At 39.9% G+C, this 22,856-nt stretch overlaps 1 protein-coding gene across 4 annotated transcripts in view; it reads left to right on the forward strand.

Annotated features, from left to right (window-relative positions):
- Positions 1-22,856, forward strand: part of apba2b (amyloid beta (A4) precursor protein-binding, family A, member 2b) — a 66,144-nt gene that overhangs the window by 37,617 nt on the left and 5,671 nt on the right. For 3 of the 4 annotated variants that reach the window (XM_032508208.1, XM_032508249.1, XM_032508278.1), the window contains 7 exons: positions 2,632-2,712; positions 4,218-4,257; positions 6,480-6,625; positions 13,022-13,057; positions 14,590-14,676; positions 17,547-17,732; positions 21,737-21,916. In XM_032508208.1, coding sequence (XP_032364099.1) covers positions 2,632-2,712; positions 4,218-4,257; positions 6,480-6,625; positions 13,022-13,057; positions 14,590-14,676; positions 17,547-17,732; positions 21,737-21,916 — 756 coding nt within the window. The remainder of the gene's footprint in view (positions 1-2,631; positions 2,713-4,217; positions 4,258-6,479; positions 6,626-13,021; positions 13,058-14,589; positions 14,677-17,546; positions 17,733-21,736; positions 21,917-22,856) is intronic. The other variant, XM_032508315.1, reaches the window with a different exon arrangement.

Below are 22,856 nucleotides of genomic sequence, written 5' to 3' on the forward strand. Positions count from 1 at the left end.
TTAGCCGGGATGACAGTGTTGAATGCTGAGCTGAAGTCAACAAACAGTATCGTGCATAAGTGTTCTTATTGTCCAGATGTGTGAGCACAGAGTGCAGTGCCATGGAAACCGCATCCTCTGTGCTCCTATTGCTACGGTAGGCGAACTGGTGTGAGTCCAATGTTGATGGTAGCGAGTCCTTTAGGTGTGCCAGGACCAGCCGCTCAAAGCACTTCATTACGATGGGTGTGAGTGCTACAGGGCGGTAGTCGTTAAGGCACTTCGGGCTGGAGTGTTTTGGCACTATTGGATCTGAAGGAATTATTATTATACCTTTTCCCGGCAAATTAATTGCAATTTTGAGGGGCTTAACATATTCAAAAACTCACCAAATTTGGCGGTCGCATCAAGTCTGGTGAAAACGTACGTATTTTAAGGGTTCTGGGAATAGGCGTACAAAAATTTCTCGCAAGCGCCCCCTACAAAATTAAGAAAATTGAGCCCTTGCAGTACTTTAGTGCAGACTCACAAAACTTGATACACATATGTAGTTATTAAAAGAATTTTTTTTCGTCAAATGGTGTGGGTGTGGCATGGCGGCCATTTTGAGTGTTTAGCGATAAAGGAGAAAGTGGCTGTAACTACAGTGTACATTGTTATATCTGCTTGAAATTTCCCACAATCAACAAGAGTCCAGGCCTGAGGACATCTACAGGCCAGTATTGACTTTTGGAGATAGCGCCACCAACTGGCAACAGGGAATCAGCCTTATATGACAAAAATCATCGGATTTACATGAAACTTATAATGTGTGGTCTACATGTGAAACTGAGCGGCCCCCATACTTTAACCACGCCCACTCACTCAGGCCACCCCCCCTTCATACCATTGAACCAATTAAGGTAGAGTCTTGTGTAAGGTATTATTGAACTCAGCAGAGAGTTCCTTCTTCATTGGTGATGCTTTGGCCCGCCCCCTATGATTAAGCTACGCCCCCCTTCATAACATTTGAACTATTTAAGGTAGACTCTGGTGTGAGGTGTCATTGCCGTAAGCCACGCCCACTTTCATAACTGTTAACCCATTCAAGGTATAGTCTTGTGTGAGGTGTCATTGAACTCAGCAGGAAGTTCACTTTTTTTATTGGTGATGCACGGTCGCAAGGAGCGGCGTCCGCCAGTAACCCCGACGTGCACACATTAGCAAGGGCCCATCCAACGCTGCTTGCAGCTTTAATTGTTTTTTGTTTTGCATTTCAGTTAGAAAATCTGTTGAGGATTGCCCACAGCATAATGAAAACAATTTATTTCTGAGGAACTCCTCAGTTTTGCGCAGTAGGAGCTTGTCTGTTAGACAACCGACTGCTGTGGTGGATAGATCTGGAGAAGGAAAAGTAGGAAAGGCATACATATTTTTAGTTTAACTTGAGGTTGATTTGATGAGTAGTTGGAGTGCAGTACCAAACACAAATTAATACAAAAACATAGATCTGTCCTGCCGTGTACACATGTATACATGTTGGCAGAAGCTGCCCGTCCTCTCAGTGATCTCAGTCATGTGAATGCTGAATTATCAATGATACATGTAGCCATTTTAATATTAAATTTTTAGAGCGTCACAGTTTAGCATCCATCCCACCCCACAACACAAGTCTAATTAATTTGATGGTTGTTTGCACAACTGAGTTGGACAGGATGATGAATACTGATCAGGACTTTACATGTAGCTCTCTCTCTTTGCAAAGTTGGCCACTAATGTCATGTTTGTGGTAACTCATTTTTAGTTCAGCTGACGTGGGCTGAATTTAACTTTTTCATTGTCACACCTAGACGCAGGTTTTATTTGGCAGATATCAGGATTTCATTTTCAGTCATACGATTGAATGTTAAAGCAACACTGAAGAACTTTTTGTACCTTAAAATAATGTTTTCAATACCGTTTCAGTGGTTCGTCAACTTGTAACAGAGTAAACAGCACTTCTGCATTTGCGTTGCGGCTCTCTATTGGCTATAACCGCACTATGCATATGTATATGTTCTAATGAGACATAATGAGACAATTCAGCTTCCAACCTGTAGGAGGACCTAAGAAGGAAAAGTTCCCTAGTGTTGCTTTAATGAGCAGTTGTGGAGTGCAAGATGCATATCCAGGGGAAGAAATGTAAGATTATACAAATGTTCTGTATATATTCATGTATGTGAGGAGAAATGAAATACAGAACTTAACCATTTGCAATTTTTTTAGTGGTTTAAACCCAGATTGTTTGTGTTTTTTTACATTATTACTGTAGCAACTAGGGGTTCAGTGTCTTGCTCAGGGACACATTGGTTAATGTATCGCAGTGGGAATTGAACCCAGCACCACCACACCTAAGGCATGTGTCATATCCACTACACCATCACCAGTTTTATATGTAAGTTATCACTTTACATTTGTTATTATTAGACACACCTTGTTTGTAGCGGGCCAACCTACACAATCAAAACCTCCTACATGTGAATCTTTCATTCCAACCAGCAACACAAAGCAAAAGGAAATGTTCTTCATGTGGTTTTTCTTAACTTATACAACAGTAGTCTCTCGTGATTCAGTTTCATCCTCTTCTTTATTTTTATCCTATTTTCATCTCACCTGTTTTTCTGTGTTGACCAGGTGAGTAATGGTGCAGAGCAACCCAGAAAACAGCAGCGCTCCGACCTGAACGTACCCCTGGAGAACAACAACGTACCAGAGGTAAGGTCCTTAAGATCTGTTGCGAGGTTGTTTGCACTTATGACGGAGGACATTGTTGTGTGTGTGTGTGTGTGTGTGTGTGTGTGTGTGTGTGTGTGTGTGTGTGTGTGTGTGTGTGTGCGCGCGCGCTACTGTCTGAGTAAATGAGTAATTGTGTAATTGCAACCTCAGCTCGTGTTCTCTGCTTACGGCGTGGTTGCGTCCTGGTAATTGAGCAGTGTGTTTGCTTGCGGTTTTATGAGAGCCATTTTTCACTGAGATGTCTGCACTGGAGGCTTCCTGTACAGGCTCCACCCACAGCTTCCTCTCCTTGGGTGGAGTGAACCAGTGGGAATGTTGAATCTCATGAATCACTTTACATTTCACAGCTCTCTCTCTGTGGCCATCTCTTGTCTATAGCTTCCTCCTCCCTCCTTTACATCCTTTCTCTTTCACCTCCCACAGCAATGTTGATGTGTCAAGTGGATGAGTGTTTCCACACACACTTGCAGTGCCCCAGTAGAAGTAACAAGGTGTAAATCCATGTTAAATCTAGATGCTAAGAATGTGGGGCAGGGCAAAACAGTTATTGAAGTTGCAGGGTGATTTCTTAAACCACTTTCACAACATGGAATGTCAAATTTTAAGCATCAAGTCACTCATACTGTTCTCACATGATTAGTTGTCATGGCAGTAGCCAAAGTAGCAGGAGGGCATCATGTCTTCCACAATAGGTGGGTAAACTTGCCTGTTGAAAGATGGATTCAATCACTGAAGTAAAAAGCAATAACTTGTGCTTTCTTATAAAAAGACAGAAAGGGTTTCATAGTAAGGGATAATTCTTAACCATAAAGATTCTCTCCTCATTTGTGTTTTGTAATACTTAAGCAAAAATAACATTTTTATGTAGACAAATAATAATAACAAAACCCATTCACAGAGGTATAAAATGAGTTTTATGCATTGTTTCAATGCGCTGTGTACCCATTATGTAAATGTGTCAGTTTGGCTGTGGACAATTAATGGTGTGGGCTGTTGCAGTTCTTTTAAAAAAAAAAATGTAATAAGCTGTTGCGGTTCTAGTGTTAAATGCCAAGGTGACAACTTTGACCATTCCTTTTGTTTTCATTGTCTCTCTTGCATTATTTAGGCTAGGCATTAGTGATTATTGGGTCTTCATGCACTTAAAAAATATGAATTGCAGCCACATTATGCAAACTGAGAATTCTCCGAGAACTCTATTTCTTCACTTGAAAAAAAAGTGGCGGAACATCGTTGCGGGGCGCTCTGGCAGCACTGCACGCCTGCCTTGAACCATATACACATGTGCTCCTTGGGGGGAAAACTTAGGGCCAAGCCTTGTCAATAGAATAAGTTAGTCTTAGTAGTTGCCTGGTAGCTACTTGTTGTGATGCTAGCGGGGAGGAAGAATGCAACATCTAGTGGCTGAATATTATCAATGTTACCAATTGATTGGTTTATTTCTTTCTTACTTCTCTTGTCCTATCCTGTTTTTGTCTTTTCAGCCAACGAAGAAGGTTGCATCTTTTCCCAGTTTTGTCGATGGTAAGTTAATCTGTCTGCACACCTGTTTGGTGATGAAATGAAACTAATGTAATTGCATTAAACCATACAAGTGATCAACCGATGTGGATTTTTTTTTTTATGTGGATGCTGATACCGTTTTTTTAATCATTCTTAGCCGATCACCGATACGGGCTGCCGGTTTTCTTGAGTCAATACTGCTTTTGCTCCCTCAATTTACAACATAAAAATGACACGATGATAACAAATGTTACAAGTCTCAATTTAAAAAAGGAACATTTATTGAACTAAAAAAAATACTAATATTAAACCAATACTAAGAAAAGGTGAGGTAGAACAAGTAAAAAAAGAGTTAAGTGCTAAAAATACTGAAAAATATTTAAGCATAAATAAAATTCTGAAAATAAATTCTAAAAAATAATTATTTAAACAAAAATAAAATAATTGCACTATTGCACACAGTTGCAACAAGCAAGCAGCATAATAAAGTGCACACTGTAATATACTTAAAAGTAACCAACTATTTATAACTAAAGTATTACTAAAGTAACCATTGAAATAAAGTGCTTGATTTGTAATTTAAGACTGCCATGGCTTCAGTTTTTCTACATAAAATAAAATGAGCATATCTAAGGCTAATGTGGCGCCTAAAATGCAAAGACAACACAGTAATAGGTCTAAACGAAAATGTAAAAGAAACTGGCAGTTGTTGTCGAACATAAATCAGGACAATAACGTGATGTCAGATGCACATTAGGCAACAAATTGTTGAAGTTTCTGTTCTAAACTGCATCAACGTTAAAAGGTATAAATATTAAACCACCTATAAAACATATCTCTAAGTTTTAAGAGCTCTCCTTCAGTAGACGCAGCACTCTCATTTTATCGCTGTGATGCACTGAGTGAGACAGACGCAAACACACACACACACACACACACACACGCACACACACACACACACACACACACACCCTCACACAAACTTCTGTTTGGTTGCTGATGCTGACTGAAAAACTCAACCACCATGGAACTGGATTGATAATGATACACGTCAGCAAGCTGCTGTAAACCCAAGTAAGGCATACACGGTGCACTTATGTCTGGTACATGATAAACATTAACACAAATTAGTATTCATCTACGTATAAAACATATCTTTCATTTTTAAAGCTCTTCTTGAGCGGAGGGAGGGGGGGGCTGCTCCCTGAAATTACTGCGAGGGCAACTCCGCCCAGCTCCAAGTAGGGAGAGAGGGAGAGAGTCTGGTGTGTGTGTCTCTCCAAGGGACACACCACACATCCAAACCTCAGCCAGGTGGTCGTTGAATAAAACTCCCACAGAACAACGTCAGCATTACTTAATCCTATGGGCAGTGTTCGTAACATCTACCGTATGCATCCAGATAGCCTACAACTTAGCTATTTGCAGCTCCGTAAATACAATGTCAAGCAGTTTTATAGAGGATGCATTTGCATTTTCCATTTGGACCCACAAACTTAGCTATAGTTGCAAGCACATTAAGAGCAACATGTTTCCACTTTCAATGTGTATAGCAATATTTCAGCTAAGTCAAACAGTTAAAAGATGCTTTGAAAGTTTAAAACTTAAGTTGTAAGAGCAGGCTTCCAGCACTCTGCTATTGGGGGAGAGGGAGTGCATGGTCTGCACGTGAACTGCAGCTTCTCTCTAGCAACACAGGGATGCCTGTGTGGACACCTGTCTGTAAATAATGCCGGGAAAAACGTCCGGCCGATAAATCGGTCGAACACTAAACTATCCCAAATATTACTTTGCCTTTAGTCTGTCATTTTACAGGCCTGTTATAACACTTTCAGTGGATTTTCCCTGCCTCTGGGCAAACGCTAGGCCTGTATGAAGGGTAGTCTGTCTGTCTGCTCCTTCAGATCATGACAGCGCATTGTGTCCCTGAGTGGGTGTCTGAGAGTCCACATCTATATATCACAGACACAGATTAATCTCAGCCAAGCCTTCCACCAGCACTGCACCACCATCAGCTCACAGCCAGTGGCCATCTCACTGCTGAGGGCTGGTTGGGATCCAGCCTGTTATCACCATATCTCCTACTCCAGAGAAACTGCGTTTGGCTCTATTTCTCCACACAGCACTATAACAGCAGTGATTACAAAACCTTCTCCACTGTACACCCTTTCAATCCAACAGCACTCTGTCTCTTCCCCTGTCTCCCGATTAATCAGCATCCTTTCTGCTTTCCCATGGTCCAGTTCCAGGACCCTGCGAACCAGAAGACCTGATTGATGGAATTATCTTTGCTGCTAACTACCTGGGCTCCACTCAGCTGCTATCTGAAAGGAACCCTTCCAAGAACATACGCATGATGCAGGCCCAGGAAGCTGTCAGCAGGGTCAAGGTACTCATAATCACACTGACTCACCCTCATATATTGTGTTTAGTTTTTGACCAGAAGATATCCATATAAACCCTTACCTATGGTCATGAAGGCTGGGTCATGACCAAAAGAACGAGATCCAGGGTACAAGCGGCCAAATGGGTTTCCTCAGGAGGATGGCTGGCGTCTCCTTTAGAGATAGGGTGAGAAGCACGGTCATCCGTGAGGAGCTCGGAGTAGAGCCGCTGCACCTTTGCATCAAAAGGAGCCAGTTGAGGTGGTTCGGACATCTGATAAGGATGCCTCCTGGGCACCTCCCTAGGGAGGTGTTCCAGGTACGGCATTACATACATTTTTACACTATGCCCTTTCCCCTCGAGGAGATGCACAGATTTAAATGAGACCCTTTGCCCTTTTTGACCAAAAAGTCCCAGGAACTAACTTCAGACACCAATAGGCAGTATCCACTGCAGGACCTTTCCCAGGTAATCAATAAGCAAATAAATGAGAAACTTGCTTATTGTTTTACGGTACTTATGTTCTGAAGTAGAAAAAAATAACCATACATTTTTATTAATTTGTTAAATCAAACTTCAAAGCACACCAGGTCGACTGTTCTTTCCTTGTGGATGAAAATTGCATTTCTAACAGCGCCATAGTTCTTTAATTTGTCATTGGTCGAATTTGCCTTATTTTTATGCTTATTTTGGGTGAGGTGTTAATGCAAACAGGAATGCACAAAAGGGACGTTTAGTTCCTGATGGTTTAGTTCCTGATGGTTTTTCTGCTGATCCCATAGTTCCTGCGACTGTTTGGTACTACTAGAGTTGGTAATTTACAGTTGCATGACTTTCAACATTTCAAGATTTTGAAGTTGGGAAGTTGTCTACGTACTGTAACTTGGTTTATAACATCAAAAAACATTGATGTTGAAGAGTTGGGACTTTTTAGGGATCAGAAAATACATTTAGATTGTGGCTTCTGAGTATCTAGGAAGGTTGGGTCCTGAAAAGTTACTCCAGTGGAAAACACCCATTTTAGAGCCTATTGCCCTTTACTGTAACTTATTCCAGGCTCTTTGAGGTAAAGTTGAAATGTGTTTGTTCGCACCCCAGGAGACAGCATCCTACCAGTGCTGTTGATTTGCTGCTCCACGCTGAAAGAGCATCTTATACGACGGCTGTTCTCTCTGTTTTCTTTAGTATCTGGAAGGGAAAATAGATCCACAAGCCCAAGCAAAGCATTACTGTTTAAATGTTTCATCAATTCTATAGTTTTCATGAGTTTTTTTTTTAGTTTTAGTCAGTGTTTTCCCTACCATTACAAAACGACCCCCCACCTTGCCTGAAAGAATGACAAAATCTGACAATAAAACCCGGCTGTGCGAGATAACGCTGTTTTCACACATACAGGCAGTTTGCCTTTTTTTCCTCGCCATAAAAATTCAATTAATTTTAATGAATGTTACGGGCCGGCTACGTTGCACGCGTAACGTATGTGGAGCAGACTTTCCAAAACTGCTTTCACTATAATCAATTAATATGGCTACACCGGGCACAAGAGCAGCCTGTAGTGGCGCGTATGCTCCGTGGAGATTCGCTCTAAAAGCTTAAAAATAGGACAGTCTTCTATTTATATTTTTTAAGCGAGGTGTGTGCAGCCCTTTAACACAGAAATGGATCATTAAGTGTCTATATTTCTTTTAAATTAAACTACCAATATACAGGAAACAACTTATTGACTGAATGAGCATATTGGCAGTTTCATTTTGTTTCTCTCACCGGCATCCTCTGAAAACAGCTGACAGTAAATTGATGATTCACAGCGCTGTGCCAGCAGTGACTCTCCCCCTCTTCCCCCTGGAAAAAAATCCTAGGGGAACCACTGCATCTGGTCCAGATTGCTCCTAATGAAATTTACATGGACATCAGTACTGTTTGTTTCTAGAGCAAACCGTTATAGTCCTATATTAGGCATGAGTGGTCTTTTAGGGCAGCTAAGGAACATGGCCAGATTGGGCCAAGGGGCTCGCTGCTTGACACAGCTGGTTGGGTAATGGGGCTATTGGCATGTGAACCCTAATATTTCCCTTGTTAACAATTGCTCCCTTCTGTTCACTAATGTTTAATGTGATGATTATATTCCAGTGCAGTTTGAGAAAAATACTGTAGATGGTACCAGTGCCTCATTGAGGAGCTTAACTCATTATTTTTAACTAGCTTGAATGCTTTGTTCATCACTGTTTACTTTACTTTAAGGTTCGTCCGAAACAGCTACTCAAAATGTCTTGCAGCATTTATTACAGTTCTTAGTTGTGACTTGTGTGAACAAAGAGCATTTTTTCATGACGTGATGAGATAATGCAGCATTGATGTTTTGGTGCACAGTTGCTACCCAGAAACCAGTATTTTTTTAACCTCCCTCTTATGTGAATGCAAGCTTAGCTGTATTTCTAAATATTAAATTACCTCCCATGAGGAGGTCTACTTTTAGAAAGTTACATACTTTTCAAATATTAAATGTTGTCCAGCACATTTCCTGAATGCAATGTAGTCTAAGGTAAAGTAATTAAATTATTAATTTAAATGAGTAAATTTCAAATCGGATGAGGCATTCAGTGCCAACCTTTGGTCGATACTTGGTTCTGTAGACATTTTTCGGTCCATACCAAAAATGTTGGTTTTGATATTTAGCCATTATTGTTAGACACAATGTCAACATCGTAACCATGAAAGACTACAGCCTAAAGTATTGTTGTATAGTTATGAAGTTTTGTGATCTGTTACTGGTAACTTAAACAAGTGAAATTACATTTTGTAGTCAACGATTTACCCCAAATCCCTAATAACGCTTCATTGTAAGGTCCCAACCCAATCAAACACAGAGAAGGGTGACAGGGAATGTGACAGCACACAATCTGAGTCTTTTAGCACATTGGCTGGTTTCAATCTAAAAGCCTTTTTCCCCACAATAGATGTCTACTGGCATCATTTAACTTTCCATCCAATCTGGGTTTGGTTCTTCTCTCACTCACCCACTCTGCCATGCACAATTGCCTTCCCTGCAAAAAATCGTGTCAGGATGAAACCATGGCAACTGTTACCTATCACCTTTTAAGTGCTTTCCCCTGCTTGGAACAGGTCCATTGAACAAGAAGTTATCTCTTTTCTTTCTCTCGTCGACAAATGAAAAGCTGTACAGAAAACAACTTGTAATCTTTGACATTGAAATGAACACAGGGACTGTACAGGGAACGCACAGAGACCCAAACATACATGCAGTGACGTGGTGACATATTTATATATTTGCTCCAGATCAACCTGAACTGAGCAAAGAGAAGAATGCCAGGTAAATTGTTGCAAGCAAGGCTGTACGGGTTATTTATGCAGATCTTATTTGGCAAGATGTTCACTCTGTTTGATGTAATATTTATGAAGCACAACCCCCCCAACCCGCACGCACGCACACACACACACACTGATTCCTGCTTTTTATCCCCTCTATGCTCATCTCCTGAGCAGAGCAGCAGATGCTGCTGAAAACCCTCAGATTTCTGTCTTGCGTGAGAGCTTATCACGGAGGAGTAAACGCAACCCCAAAACATAATCTTGCCTTTGGGCTGTTTTCTCTGCTCATTTTAAAATTTATTTATTTTTTAACAAATACTGTCTCAGCTAGAGCTGCACGTTATTTTGTTTCATCGTCTACATCGCGATGTGCGCATGCGAAATAGTCACATTGCAGGATGTTGCGATGTTGACGCTAAAACGTTTTTGCTGCTTGATAGAAAAGTAAACTTTCACTGTTCTCCTTTAACATGACTGTTACCGGTCAAGCCAACCCCTGTAAGACAGGTAGCCACGTGGGCAGCGTGCGTATGTGACGTAAAAGGGTTTGTTATGGGAAGTGAGGCTCTCCGTTTGTAGAAAAGTACCATAAGCACCAGCTGCCGCTGACAGTGATGCACATGCTTTTCTACGGGTAGTGAAGCTACAGTAGTCAGTGTGTCATGTTCGCTGCAAAGACAAACTAAATCACATGATCAGCGCAATGTTATCACGACCTCTCCCGGGCGTTTTTTACTGCGGAAAGCTGCCACAAGCCAGGCTAAAGTGGAGCCGCAAAGCTGGAAACGTAACACTAATCTACAACAGCAGTCTGTTTCTGATATAACGTAATTTACACTGATTTAAGTGTTTGATACACAGTTTGTTGCTAGTGTGTGACATGCAGGCTCTGCATGCACAGTAAATCGATCGACATTGATCAATTGATTGAACAAGAAAGCAGCCCCTTAGACTAGGTAAACCCCGCCCACTCTGCCGGCGATTTGATTTTGCCCTGCTGCTCGGTCTGGAAACCTGCACGTTTAATTCTTCTGCTTCAGTTCACAATTTTGTGGGAACCAATCACAATCTGGCTTATCTACCTGGTGGGTTTAACGCAATGACGATAGAGAAGTGACCATGCAGCTTCTTGTTTACATTCGACATACTGGACACCAAAGCGCAGAAAACTCATGGCAGCAACCTGTTGATGCCGCTGCCGCTTCTACATAACCCGGACCGTTGGTCTGATTGATTGAAGGACTATCCATTTGCGTGCAGAGTCGTTTAAACTATGCCCGTTGGTTACACCTCTTAAAATACAGAGCAGACTCCAGACAGCCAGACTAGCAGGCCTTGCTAGACAAAGGTCAAAACTTTATCTAAAATCATTGGGGTTCCACTTGAACCGGTCCAACACATTCACTGGAAGCGCAGTACTAAGAAGGCACTAGGTATTATGCAGGATTCTAGTCATCCTGCACACAATCTCTTCTCCCACCGTCCGTCAGGGAGACGTTCGCAGAGCATCCCTACGTGCACATCACGTTTTAGGGATTGTTTTTACCCCCAAGTAATAAGATTACTGAATGATGGCTCAGCAGGAAGGAGGGCTGTGGTCTGAACTTAGTCACTATGTCTACTGTGCTTGGATATTCTAGATGTTTTTAAATGCTATTTATGTTATTTATAACTTTTACTATTGACTGGTGATTTCATCTCCAAAATCTCTTCAGAAGTGTAGTCACTGCGCCTAATTGCTTTGGTGTTTGTAAAGCATTAAAGTTCAACAAAGAATGGTTTACGTTAGAAAAGTTCATTTTTCATTTTTATTTTCTATGTAGATGCAGTCCTTCACAAAATTATCCCAGTAGTTGAGAATAATTTATTATTTCCAAATAGAGCTATTTATGTCATCTTGTAAAAGTGAGTCTTTTATCTTATTGCAGTACATTGCAAGAAAACAAATATCACAATGTCAGTTTTTTCCAACATTGTACAGGCCTAATCTCAGTCTCCACGGTGCCTCTGGAAAACAACTAGTCTCACACTCTGAAATGTAATGAGGGTCAAGATAATTTCCTTTGGTCAATGGCAGATGGAGAGAAGGGCAGTCGCTCAGGTTGAACCGTATACAGAAGGGTTGATTTTGAAAGGTTTACAAAGTGCTAAGAGTACTCCAAAAGATTATCAGTGTAAGTTCCGGCCCACGCCAAGACCAGAATTACCAATGAACAAAGCAAACACATTAGCTGTGTAAAATTGCCTTTTATGTTGATCTAAGCTGTTTCATTTCAAAACATAGGGACTTGACCTTGTCATCTTTTTATTCAGCCCAGGGAAGAAACCCTAAGCACACAGTTTAAATCCTCGCTCTGGGCTTTATCCCCTTCTCTGCTTCTGTGAGTGTTGATTGTTTTCCAGCATGTCTTTCCTGGTAATAGTGTTCAGACTTTGACGTGAACATAGACATTGGTAAGAGCGGTGCCAATACACACAACCTGAATTATAGACTTTGTTGTCTTTATTTTCTGTTGTTCTTTTAGAAATAGGAGCCTTTATCATCTGTCTTTGTTTTGGTAAATGTTCTGACCACAAAAGTGACACTTGCAATGTTTAAACTGATAAGAATAAATAACGTCCATAAAAACAAACAACCTAGACCCTCCTATTAGAGTTTTATATAGATGCCGAGATTGCAGGAATATTGTCAATTCATATCTGCACACTTTTGATTTGCTGTGTGTAAAAGAGAAAAAACAACTATTACCCTCTGTAATTGCTGTTTTGATTTGTATCTGATAACCAACACGGCTGTGCGAACGCTACGCACGCACGCACGCACGCACGCACGCACACACACACACACACACACACACACACACACACTTATACAGTCCCACACACTTCCTCTCTCTCTGTCACGCTCTCTCTCTTTTTCTGAGAGCAGCGATAGCACACCTGCTGTTTGGTTTGGGGCTTTACTGTCTTACCTTCTTTTATTTACCTTCTTTATTTCCTCCTCCTGTTTTTTGTGCTCCCGTATCCGCTGACCTTGTCCTGTCCCAACGCCTGCCTGCCTGCCTGCCAGAGGGTACAGAAGGCTGCCAAAATCAAGAAAAAGGCGGTGTGTAATAAACAAAGCAAAAGGAAGACCCTTTGGCCACTTTCCCTCCACTGTCACCTTTTTTCCATTTCATGTGTGCCTGTCTGATTTTGTGTATTGTCCCCCATCTGTGTCTTTGTCACATTTGTTGTGTTTATTAATTTAGTTAAACAAATCTTTGTGAGCTTTTCCAGAACTAAGACAAACATGCATTTCAGCATTCTTTCATTAGGCTAAAGGTGTGTTGTAACAAGACTGAGAACTGCTAAAAGCCAAATTTAATAAGCAAACGTACAGTACATGTAGTACATGTCAGCAGGACAGTATGTGAGAAGCTCCAGGCGGGGTTCTTGCTATTACTCTGTAACTGAGAGTAGGAACAATTCTCAAGTGATTCATGTAATAAAAATGCTATCATTTTAAAGCCAAATTAATGTTTTTCTTTTAAACAGGGACTTTCAGACAGTAAAAAAAATCTAGCAACCAGTTTCCTCAAATATACCAAGATACAAGGATAGCAGAAACTGAATTTTTTTTCTACTTTAGGTTTTAGTGATAAAAAGCACAACATACTGGATACGATAACCTTTCACCTCAGACTCAAGAACATACATCTTAATTTAAGCGAGAAACATCACTTAACTCAATGCAAAGCTCAAGTCACCAGCTGCCACTCTGATCAGTGTATGCAAATACTTTTTCATATTTTGTACTTACATTACTGTTATCCTGAAGTAAGTTAAACTATGTATTTGGGAGTGTGTAATTCAGTGTATGCCTGCAAAAGCAGAAATGTTTCTTGCTATAATTAACCCTTGACACTCTGGTCATCCTAAGATACAGCGGAGAGAAGGATCAGTTGTAAACAACCACAGCTACGACCGCATGCATTTTGGGTTCAATATTACGAATAACTAAGGATCGTATAACAACACTGTTTAAAAAAAAAAAGGTTATTAGTGGGGTGTTTTTGTTGTTTTGGTTTTATTTATTTATTTTATTTTTGTATAACTTGGCATCACAGTTTAGCTGTATAAAAGGAGAACATCTGGGTTTAGGAGCCGTATTTCAAATGCAACAGGCAATTTTAATTATGTGAAATCAAATTTAATTGTATTAGTCTGTAGAATACAACGATTAGGGGAAATGTGTGCAGACTTATTCGGTGCTAAAGCTGCATTGCTCTCACTGGCAAAACAGCCAGCTGGTAAGAGTTCAGTGTTAAGCTGTTTCTTGTTCCCGTGCCAGTTCGCCATCCTCGTGCCAGCACAGTTGATGTAAATTAATACCACTGCCAATAGCTTTCTTTTTCTGCCTTTTCCACCTCACATTTAGACCCAACAACCTGTCCATCTAACAAGCATTTCCCTAGCTGGACCCTAAGCTATACATGCATACATTTTGGATATCAAAACTTATACTTTCTGAAATTTAACACAGACGCCCTTCAGACAGTTGTAAATAACCATGAATGGTACAAAGATGTTAAACAATAAAATTCAAAGACATTGTGTCCAACTCTCTCTTTTGTTTGTTTTTAAATCTCTTCGCAGAGCGCAGACGGAGATGCTCAAACCCTCACTGAGGTTGATCTGTTCATCTCCACCCAGAGGATCAAAGTCCTAAACGCAGACTCACAGGTGAGTACCAGCAAGCACACATGCCATGTTTTTGTCCAAAGTGTCTTTTCTCACCTGCGAGAGTAAAAGCTGTTCACCCTGACAGCACCTCGGCCATACACTGAGCTTATACAAGGCTACCTATTGGTTTTTATGTCATAGCTGCCATAACTGCAGCTTAACTGTTGACACAAACTGCTTCTCATGAAACCCCACCACTGATTAATATTTATTTATTTGCTTAACCTCATGATTTCACAAATCTCTTTGACTAATGATAAGAATAGACTGCAAAGCCAAAATAATAGTGCTGCATGAACATCTGTGCTTGAGTGTGACTTAGAGAGGAAGCTGTTAAACTGCAGCACAATCTTCTTGTTCTTAATATACATTAGCTGATACATTAATATGAATTAGGGATGTAACGGTATTAAAACTGAACCTCACGGTTAAAGTGACCAAAATTATCACAGTATTTTTAAAAGTGTGTTCAATATGTTCAGAAAGCACTGATAGGCCTACACAAGCTGAAATAGTTTCAAAAAGTGTAACAGTGTTTATTATATTACAAAAATATAGGCAATAGGCTTGTAAAAACTATTGAAAACTGGCTGCTGAAACACTGGCCCGCTGTAGGATATCAGGCAAGAACATGAACCAGAGATGTCTGACTTTGAGATCCAGAAAGATTTATTTTCAACTCAAACATGAAGTTAACCAGAAAGTTTTATTTGACGTTTCATGTGAAGTTAGATGTGGTTCTGAAATATAAGCAAATAATAATGCACATTAATAAGCTTCTGACCTACTATGAACATAATTTACTAAAACTAAATGTTAGAGCTACAGCATTTAACAAGAAACAATACTAAGAATTACATTAATTTATCTGTAATAATTAACATAAATATAACACATTGATTAGTAGCACAAACTGAGAATAAGCCACATCTACTACAGCACACATGTAGCAAACCATGTAATACACCTTTAATAGCTAAGAATGTGGCTCCACAGCGCTAGTCTGTTTACTGGCGATTGCACCTTGGTAGCAAACAACCTGAATATCAACACGTGGCTGCACAAGTAATATTAAACAATCTGCTCATCAATCAGCTATGCACTGACTGTGTTTCTTAACACAACAACAGCAATATTACCAGGGCAATAATTTCTCTCTCTCTCTCTCTCTCCCTCTCCCCAAATAAATGTCACGTTGTAACACGGGCTAAACTTATCCACGTCGTAGCAGAACACTTAATGAAGACAACGAGGCAGTAAAACCCATGACAGTTTAGCAAGCTACAGAATAGTTTAAACTTACATTCCGGGCTACCCACATCACTTTGACAAAGAAAAACAATAAAGTAAAAAATCTGCTGCTGCTTTCTGTCCCTTTCTCCTGTCTGAGCGCAGTGTGCCTGCGCGCTTCGGACAAAGCTGGGAAGGATTAAACACAGGGGTTTCACACCGTGGTAATCCACCGTGATAATAAGGATATTTTAAATAAAAAGGATAATTGTTACCGTCAACATTTCTACCGTGGTTTACCGTTACATTCCTAGTATGAATATCCAAGTCATGACCACACCTGTATTTAATTAGTCATCTGTTGGGGCGGCCTCTAGCTCCCCCAATAAGAGTGTTTGCCCCAAGTGGGCAGAGTCCTGCAGCGGACTGGGTTTGAATCCAACCTGCGGCCCTTTGCTGCGTGTCATCCCCCATCTCTCACCCCCTTTCCTGTCTATCCACTGTCGCTAATAAAGGGAACAGCCCCAAAAAAATAATCTTAAAGGAAAAAAAAAAATTGTCATTTGTTTAAAGGCTGTCAAATCAGCCACCTGGCACAAACTAACATGCTGCAGTGCAGTTTATATCTTACCTCCCTTTTCCATCTCATTGCCACTGAAGCTGAAACTCTTTAGAGAGACATTCTGAGTAAAAAAAGTGTAGGAGCCAAATATGATGTTTTGAGTATTCTGACATTTGGTGTTTCTTGTGTTTACACTGTGTGTACACCTGGGTCAACGTTACAAAGGTTGGATCCAAACTGTTGTCGGCAGATATTTTGGCCCGGGCATATGTTTTTTGATGAATATTAAAGAAGCTCAGTCTAATACTGTTATTTACTGAGATGGTTTAACCCAGGAGTGACCTGGCTGACCTAACCATGTTTGTGTAGCGCTTAAGAATCTGCAGGGATTTCTTGTCTTGCAGAATAACAATCATTTTATTTAAGCTATGGTAGTATCAGAGAAACATAAAATGGAACCTTGCTGTGGAGAATTATGTGTTATTACATAATTTTGTCAGTTAAAATGTGTAATTGTAATGTAGTATTTTGTTTGTTAATTTTCTTCAGCGTTGTCTCTCAGCACATTTTCATAGCACCTATATTGTTTCCCATCATGTCCCTGTTAAAGTTTACTTTTATTAGTTTACTTTGCTGAGTCGCTCTAGCATATAAATAATGAACCACATTTTCAGTATTTGGAAAATTAAACAATTGCTTTGCTGTCGCAGTAAAGTCGATATTTACAGTAATAAACCCAGTGGTCTCAATTGACTCAAAATCTGTGAATAAAGACCTGCATTGACGTCATCAGCTTTTGGGGAGTTGGTTCAGAGACACTGAATTACATTAAATGTCTCTGTGGTCATATATTTCTTTTGTATCAGATATTACGTCCAGGTGAGTTTTATTTGAAGTCAAGTCTCAGAGTTGTGAATTTAAAAATGTCTTCATATTTAAGATTATTTAATGATATCATATATAAATTAGCATACAGTAGTTGCTGTAAAAGGAGTTGAAAACTGTACTTATAAAAACAATAGAGTTGAATTTTAAAGGTATACCTTTTGTCATGTTATTTTGGTTGATATGTCCACAGGAAACGATGATGGACAATGCACTCCGTACTATATCCTACATTGCTGACATTGGGAACATTGTGGTCCTGATGGCGAGACGCCGGATGCCACGCACAGCTTCCCAGGACTGTATTGAAACTACGCCCGGAGCACCTGAGGGAAAGAAGCAGTACAAGATGATATGCCATGTCTTTGAGTCAGAAGATGTAAGTGCTTTGGTGTTTTCCCAAAACTTAAACAAAATCCTCTGGCTGGGAACAGGTGGGAGGTCATTCACTAAAGGAAGTCACACTGTTATTTTTCTGTCATTATGTAAGAGGACTCAGAATCAGAATCAGAATCAGCTTTATTCGCCAGGTATGAGGACACATTCGAGGAATTTTTCTTTGGAGCATTGTTGCTCACACTGTGCTAACACACAAAACAACCAAAACAAAAAATATACCCACTAATATATACCGATAATATAAACATACTCTAAACAGAACAATATAGAGGCATGAGTGCAATGAAGAGATCAATACAATTATTTAAATGTGGAGCATAGTGCAAGGATACTGGGATAAATAGTATTATGTTATTATATTACAATATGAACAATATGAACATTATGGACAGTTCTAAAATAGAAAAAGAGAACGATGAATGAATAACAAATAAGAGAGATGTGAGAATGGGAATGATGAGTAAATAGTAAATAGTAAATAAGTGAGATATGAGAATGAAAATGATGATTAAATAGTAGAAAATAAGTGAGATTTGAGAATGGGACTGATGAATAATACTAAATAAGTGGAATAATAAGTGGAACCAGTGAACAGGTGCTGTAGAGACAGTGATTACTGGGTTATTGACCAGAATTGAACCTGACACTGACGGTAAGAAGTCAGCTGTTCATCAGAGAGATGGCTTGTGGGTAGAAACTGTTCCTGAATCTGTTGGTTTTGGCGTACAGTGCTCTGTAGCACCTACCTATTCATTTGGTAGATGAATCTTCCAACATCTTAAGACAGGGAAGAGATACTGTCTCCTCAGCGCTGGGGAGTAAGGTCTGGCTACACCACAGATACATTCTGAATAGGAGAAAAAAACGCATTTGTGATTGGTTTAAAGGAATACAAACAACCCAATCGTCTTGGGCGGTGCTAAGTTTCGGACGCAGCAACGCTGGCTTTGCAAAATAGTCTTGGATAAGGAACTTGTTTTGGTGGAACATTTGCACCCCACTACAACGCCACAGAAGGTTAACAGTTCACACAATATAGTAACATGAGCCATTTAAATTAGCTCGATACATGGTCCAAATTTTTTGCCGTGTGGCTTGCTAGCTTAAAGTTAGTTGTTATTTTCCATGTTGGAGGAATTTTGAGAACGGCAACACTTATTATTGCTTTTGTAAGTGTTTTTTGATTGTCAGATAGTAGGCTCATTCAAAATTAACTGCGCCTCGCCTGTAGAGTGGACGGGAGCAGGCGGGAGCAGGCGGCAGCAGGCGGCGGTGGTGGTGGTGGTAGTGACAAAAATCAGCTCTTAAGTTGGACAGTTTCCAGCCGTTCTAAGCAGCCTTCAGGCTGAACAGGAAGTGACAGAAACACTGTGGTCTGATTCCGATTTAATAAAATGTTATGTTATAACTCATATATCAGCTTGTACTAGTCTCCAGTTATCTTAATTATGACAGAGAAGCTGTCAATAAGTTCTACATGCAATCTGTTGCTGATTTTAATAAACAACACACTGTAGATGATCTGTAATCTGAATGGATTTATTCTCTCTGACTTCTCAACATAACTATCCGCCACACTACATGTGTTCTGTACAGAATCAGCCTTTAAATCAGACAAATTAAACAATTAAAATCCCTCCAATTCAAAATCCATAGAAAGTTTACATAAAACGTCATCATGTTGAGTCGATTTTGGACCAAACAGCTGTTAAATCAGTTGAGAAACCGTTTCCCAGAATGCTGTGGGTCTTGCAGTCAGTGAAAAGCAACTGCGCCACCTGCGTTTCAAACCTGCAGCCGCCTTGATCTCGTGAGGTTACCGTTGCCCACGTGTGCATGAAGTCAGAGCAAATCAAGATCAAGTCAGACACAAATCTTACCGGGATGCATTGGGCGGCAATCACCGGTGACCAATTCTGCGCAGACCTGGCTCATCTAGAATAGAATATTAAAGTTTTCTTCCATTTGCGTCCAAGACGTTATTTTAATTGTTTTTCCTGAATTTAGTTTTTGTCACAAATGTTGTCACTACAATATAGAATTTCTAAGACAATTTGTTTTGTGACCTTTAATAATCACCGATTAGAGCAACCCTCTAACATGAAATGATGTAAATTGGCAGGGCCTTTTTAATTTATTTATTTTTATTAATTCACAGAGCTGCTGCTTGTCTTGCTGAAGCACATTCAGCAAGCCTTGGCAACATGAACATTGTTACACAGAGGAACCAGCAAAGAGTGTCAGTGCCAGTCAGGATAACGCTGGACTCCAATCTGTCCTCTCTTGGTCTAATGTTCGCTGCCAGGTTTTAAAGGCAGTCCTGAGTTATAATGGAATCATTCAGCCGCTCATCCATCAACTTATAATTCTGTTATTGTAGCTCCACTGGCTGTATGCAGTGTTTGCCTGTTTTTAAATTTTTCATTGTTCTGCAAAACTAATTCACATTGTATTGGTTTTAAGAGTTAGGGCCACGAATGTATGCAAATTCTGCAAGAGATTTACTGTATATGCAAGTGAAGAATTCAATTAAACAGGAAAAAAGGGAGAACATGGCTTGCAAAATGAATTACCCTCTTTATTCGTTTCATCTATTTTATCTCTCACAGCTGAGTTAAGTCTTCAGGTTTTCATTTTTTACTTTTACAGTTTTTACTAACATCCCTTTTTTACCTTAGTTGCAAATGTCTGGTGTATATGGAAGGTGCTTTAAAGCAGTGGCTCTCAATTGTTTTTGTACCTAACTTCCACAGCCCTAACAGATGAGCTCAAGTACCCCATTATTGATTACACTCAAGTTTACAAAGTATGTATTTGAACTGAATTTCTTTAATTTAGAAAGTAATATATTAAGGGTGTGACGAGATCTCGTTTTACGAGATCTCGCGAGATTAAAACATGACGAGATTTCTCGTCGAGGTGAAAAGTTGTCTCGTGAGGCGATGTGATGTCAGTGTGATGGAGCGTGAAATTACAATTGAAGATCCCCCTGCCACTTTTAAATCCTTTGTGTGGCAACATTTTGGTTTTTTGTTGTTTGTTTGCACAGATTTGAGAGAGCAGTACTTTGGTTATTGATACACTTACTGTTTGCATTTAAAATGTTATTTTTCTGTTATTTACACATTCATTTTATTTATACTGTTTATTTTTTTATGTTCGGTTTGTGGAAAGGAGTTAGATTTCTCGTGTGAAATTGTACAGGGCAGAAGCCAGTTGGTAGAGTTTATACAAAACATTTTGCAGTGTTTGCACGTCCTTTGCAAAAAAAGTTAAATAACATTCATCATTAATAGTTGATTTCAAAATGCACCTAAATTGTTTTTTTATTTTGTGATTTTTCAGTTGAATAAAAAAACTATTTTCCATTCATATATTTCATCGAGGATTTCTTTAAATTTTTTTTTAAAATCTCGTCTCGTCTCGTTCTCGTGAACCCAATCTCGTGATGTGTCTCGTCTCGTGGAGTAAGCGTCTCGTCACACCCCTATAATATATTATTGAAGACATATTGAGCATGAAAGTGGTGATGTTTAGATATCTCTCTTTTGTTGTGGCTGAAGATGCCCAAAGTCAACCATTTATCCATTACTTTTAGCTCTCTATTTCTTGCTCATCGTCAATCATGTTGTAAACGCAACACTAACTGTGCGCCAATTGTGAACTTTTCGGGGAATGTCACCACAGATACCCAGTTCCTAAAACTGCAAATACAAGGGCTTTCATCAGTGGTCCATATGCTCAGTCATCATTGTGTTACCTCATTTTGCGATAGTTTGTGACTACTTACATTTATTTAAATGAAAATCTTCAAGATAATTACTTATAAATTGCATTATTACCAAATTCCTGTCACTCAGTGTCACTGTATTGTTATTTATGTAGAGCACAGTAAATATAAGCTTATGTGTATCTAACAAAACAAGATCACGGAAGACTTATTATTATTGTTTATGTCATGATTCATGCTTTTTCTGTCTGCAGGCCCAGCTTATCGCTCAGTCTATTGGCCAGGCATTCAGCGTAGCTTACCAGGAGTTCCTGAGAGCCAATGGCATTAACCCCGAGGACCTGAGTCAGAAGGAGTACAGTGACATCATCAACACCCAGGAGATGTACAATGACGACCTCATTCACTTCTCCAACTCTGAAAACTGCAAAGAGGTTGGTCTATATTAAGCGTGCAGCACATGCATACATTGTTTGCACCGTCTGCAACTGTTTGTTGATTTGTGTCAGTGCAGGAAATAAACAAGAACATTAACACTGAGACTTTACACGTGTGCCACAGGGTCATTAGAGAAACACACACGTATACAGTAGCTGTTCATTAATTAGACATATTAAGAGGCAGATGGTTCAGTAAAATCTACTCGGAGCATGTCAACGATGCCTGTTTTTTTTGCTTCACCATTTCCTCCTTAGCTAACGCTGTGCCCTGAAAGCATTACTGCTTTGGCTACTGGCTTTTGGATAATTAGAAACCGTGAAATAGTTTCTGCTGTATGAGCAAAGCGGCGCACGGGCGCTACACAGCTGCTAGCTTTATGTGCACACTAGCCGCAATGTTTTTTTTACATAAAGACAGGGTTCAGATCTGCACAACAGTTATTGAGGGAAGGTTCACTGAGAGTCCGCCTCTCTTTTGCAGGACCGCTGATCACATTCGCACAGTTACGCATTCTTTCACTTTCCCTACCCAGATTTTATCCTGTTGTTCTGGGGATCGAACCAACGACTTCTCAATCACAAGCTCGCGACCCTAACCTTTAGGCCACCAGTCAAACTGGTAGTCTTTATGCCGAACATAAATAACAAATTTAACCTAATTGGAAGTTGATTGTGATGTAGAACACCAGGTGGACGTTTGAGGTGCAGATTTCAAACTGTTCATTAAGATGCTGTGGAAGTTAATGTCTGTTATTTATAGAGCAGTACATCTTGTGTTTTACATGAACAACATATTGCCTAATGTGGGTACTAAACACTAACTACTATATACTAATCTACACATCTACCTATACAGTATACTATATGCAGTATATAAACATCTGTTCAGGGCCTCTGCAGGAACTCCAGTACATAATGAGCACTACTTCACTAA

This window comes from Etheostoma spectabile, chromosome 1, assembly GCF_008692095.1.
Source record: "Etheostoma spectabile isolate EspeVRDwgs_2016 chromosome 1, UIUC_Espe_1.0, whole genome shotgun sequence".
NCBI lineage: Eukaryota > Metazoa > Chordata > Actinopteri > Perciformes > Percidae > Etheostoma > Etheostoma spectabile.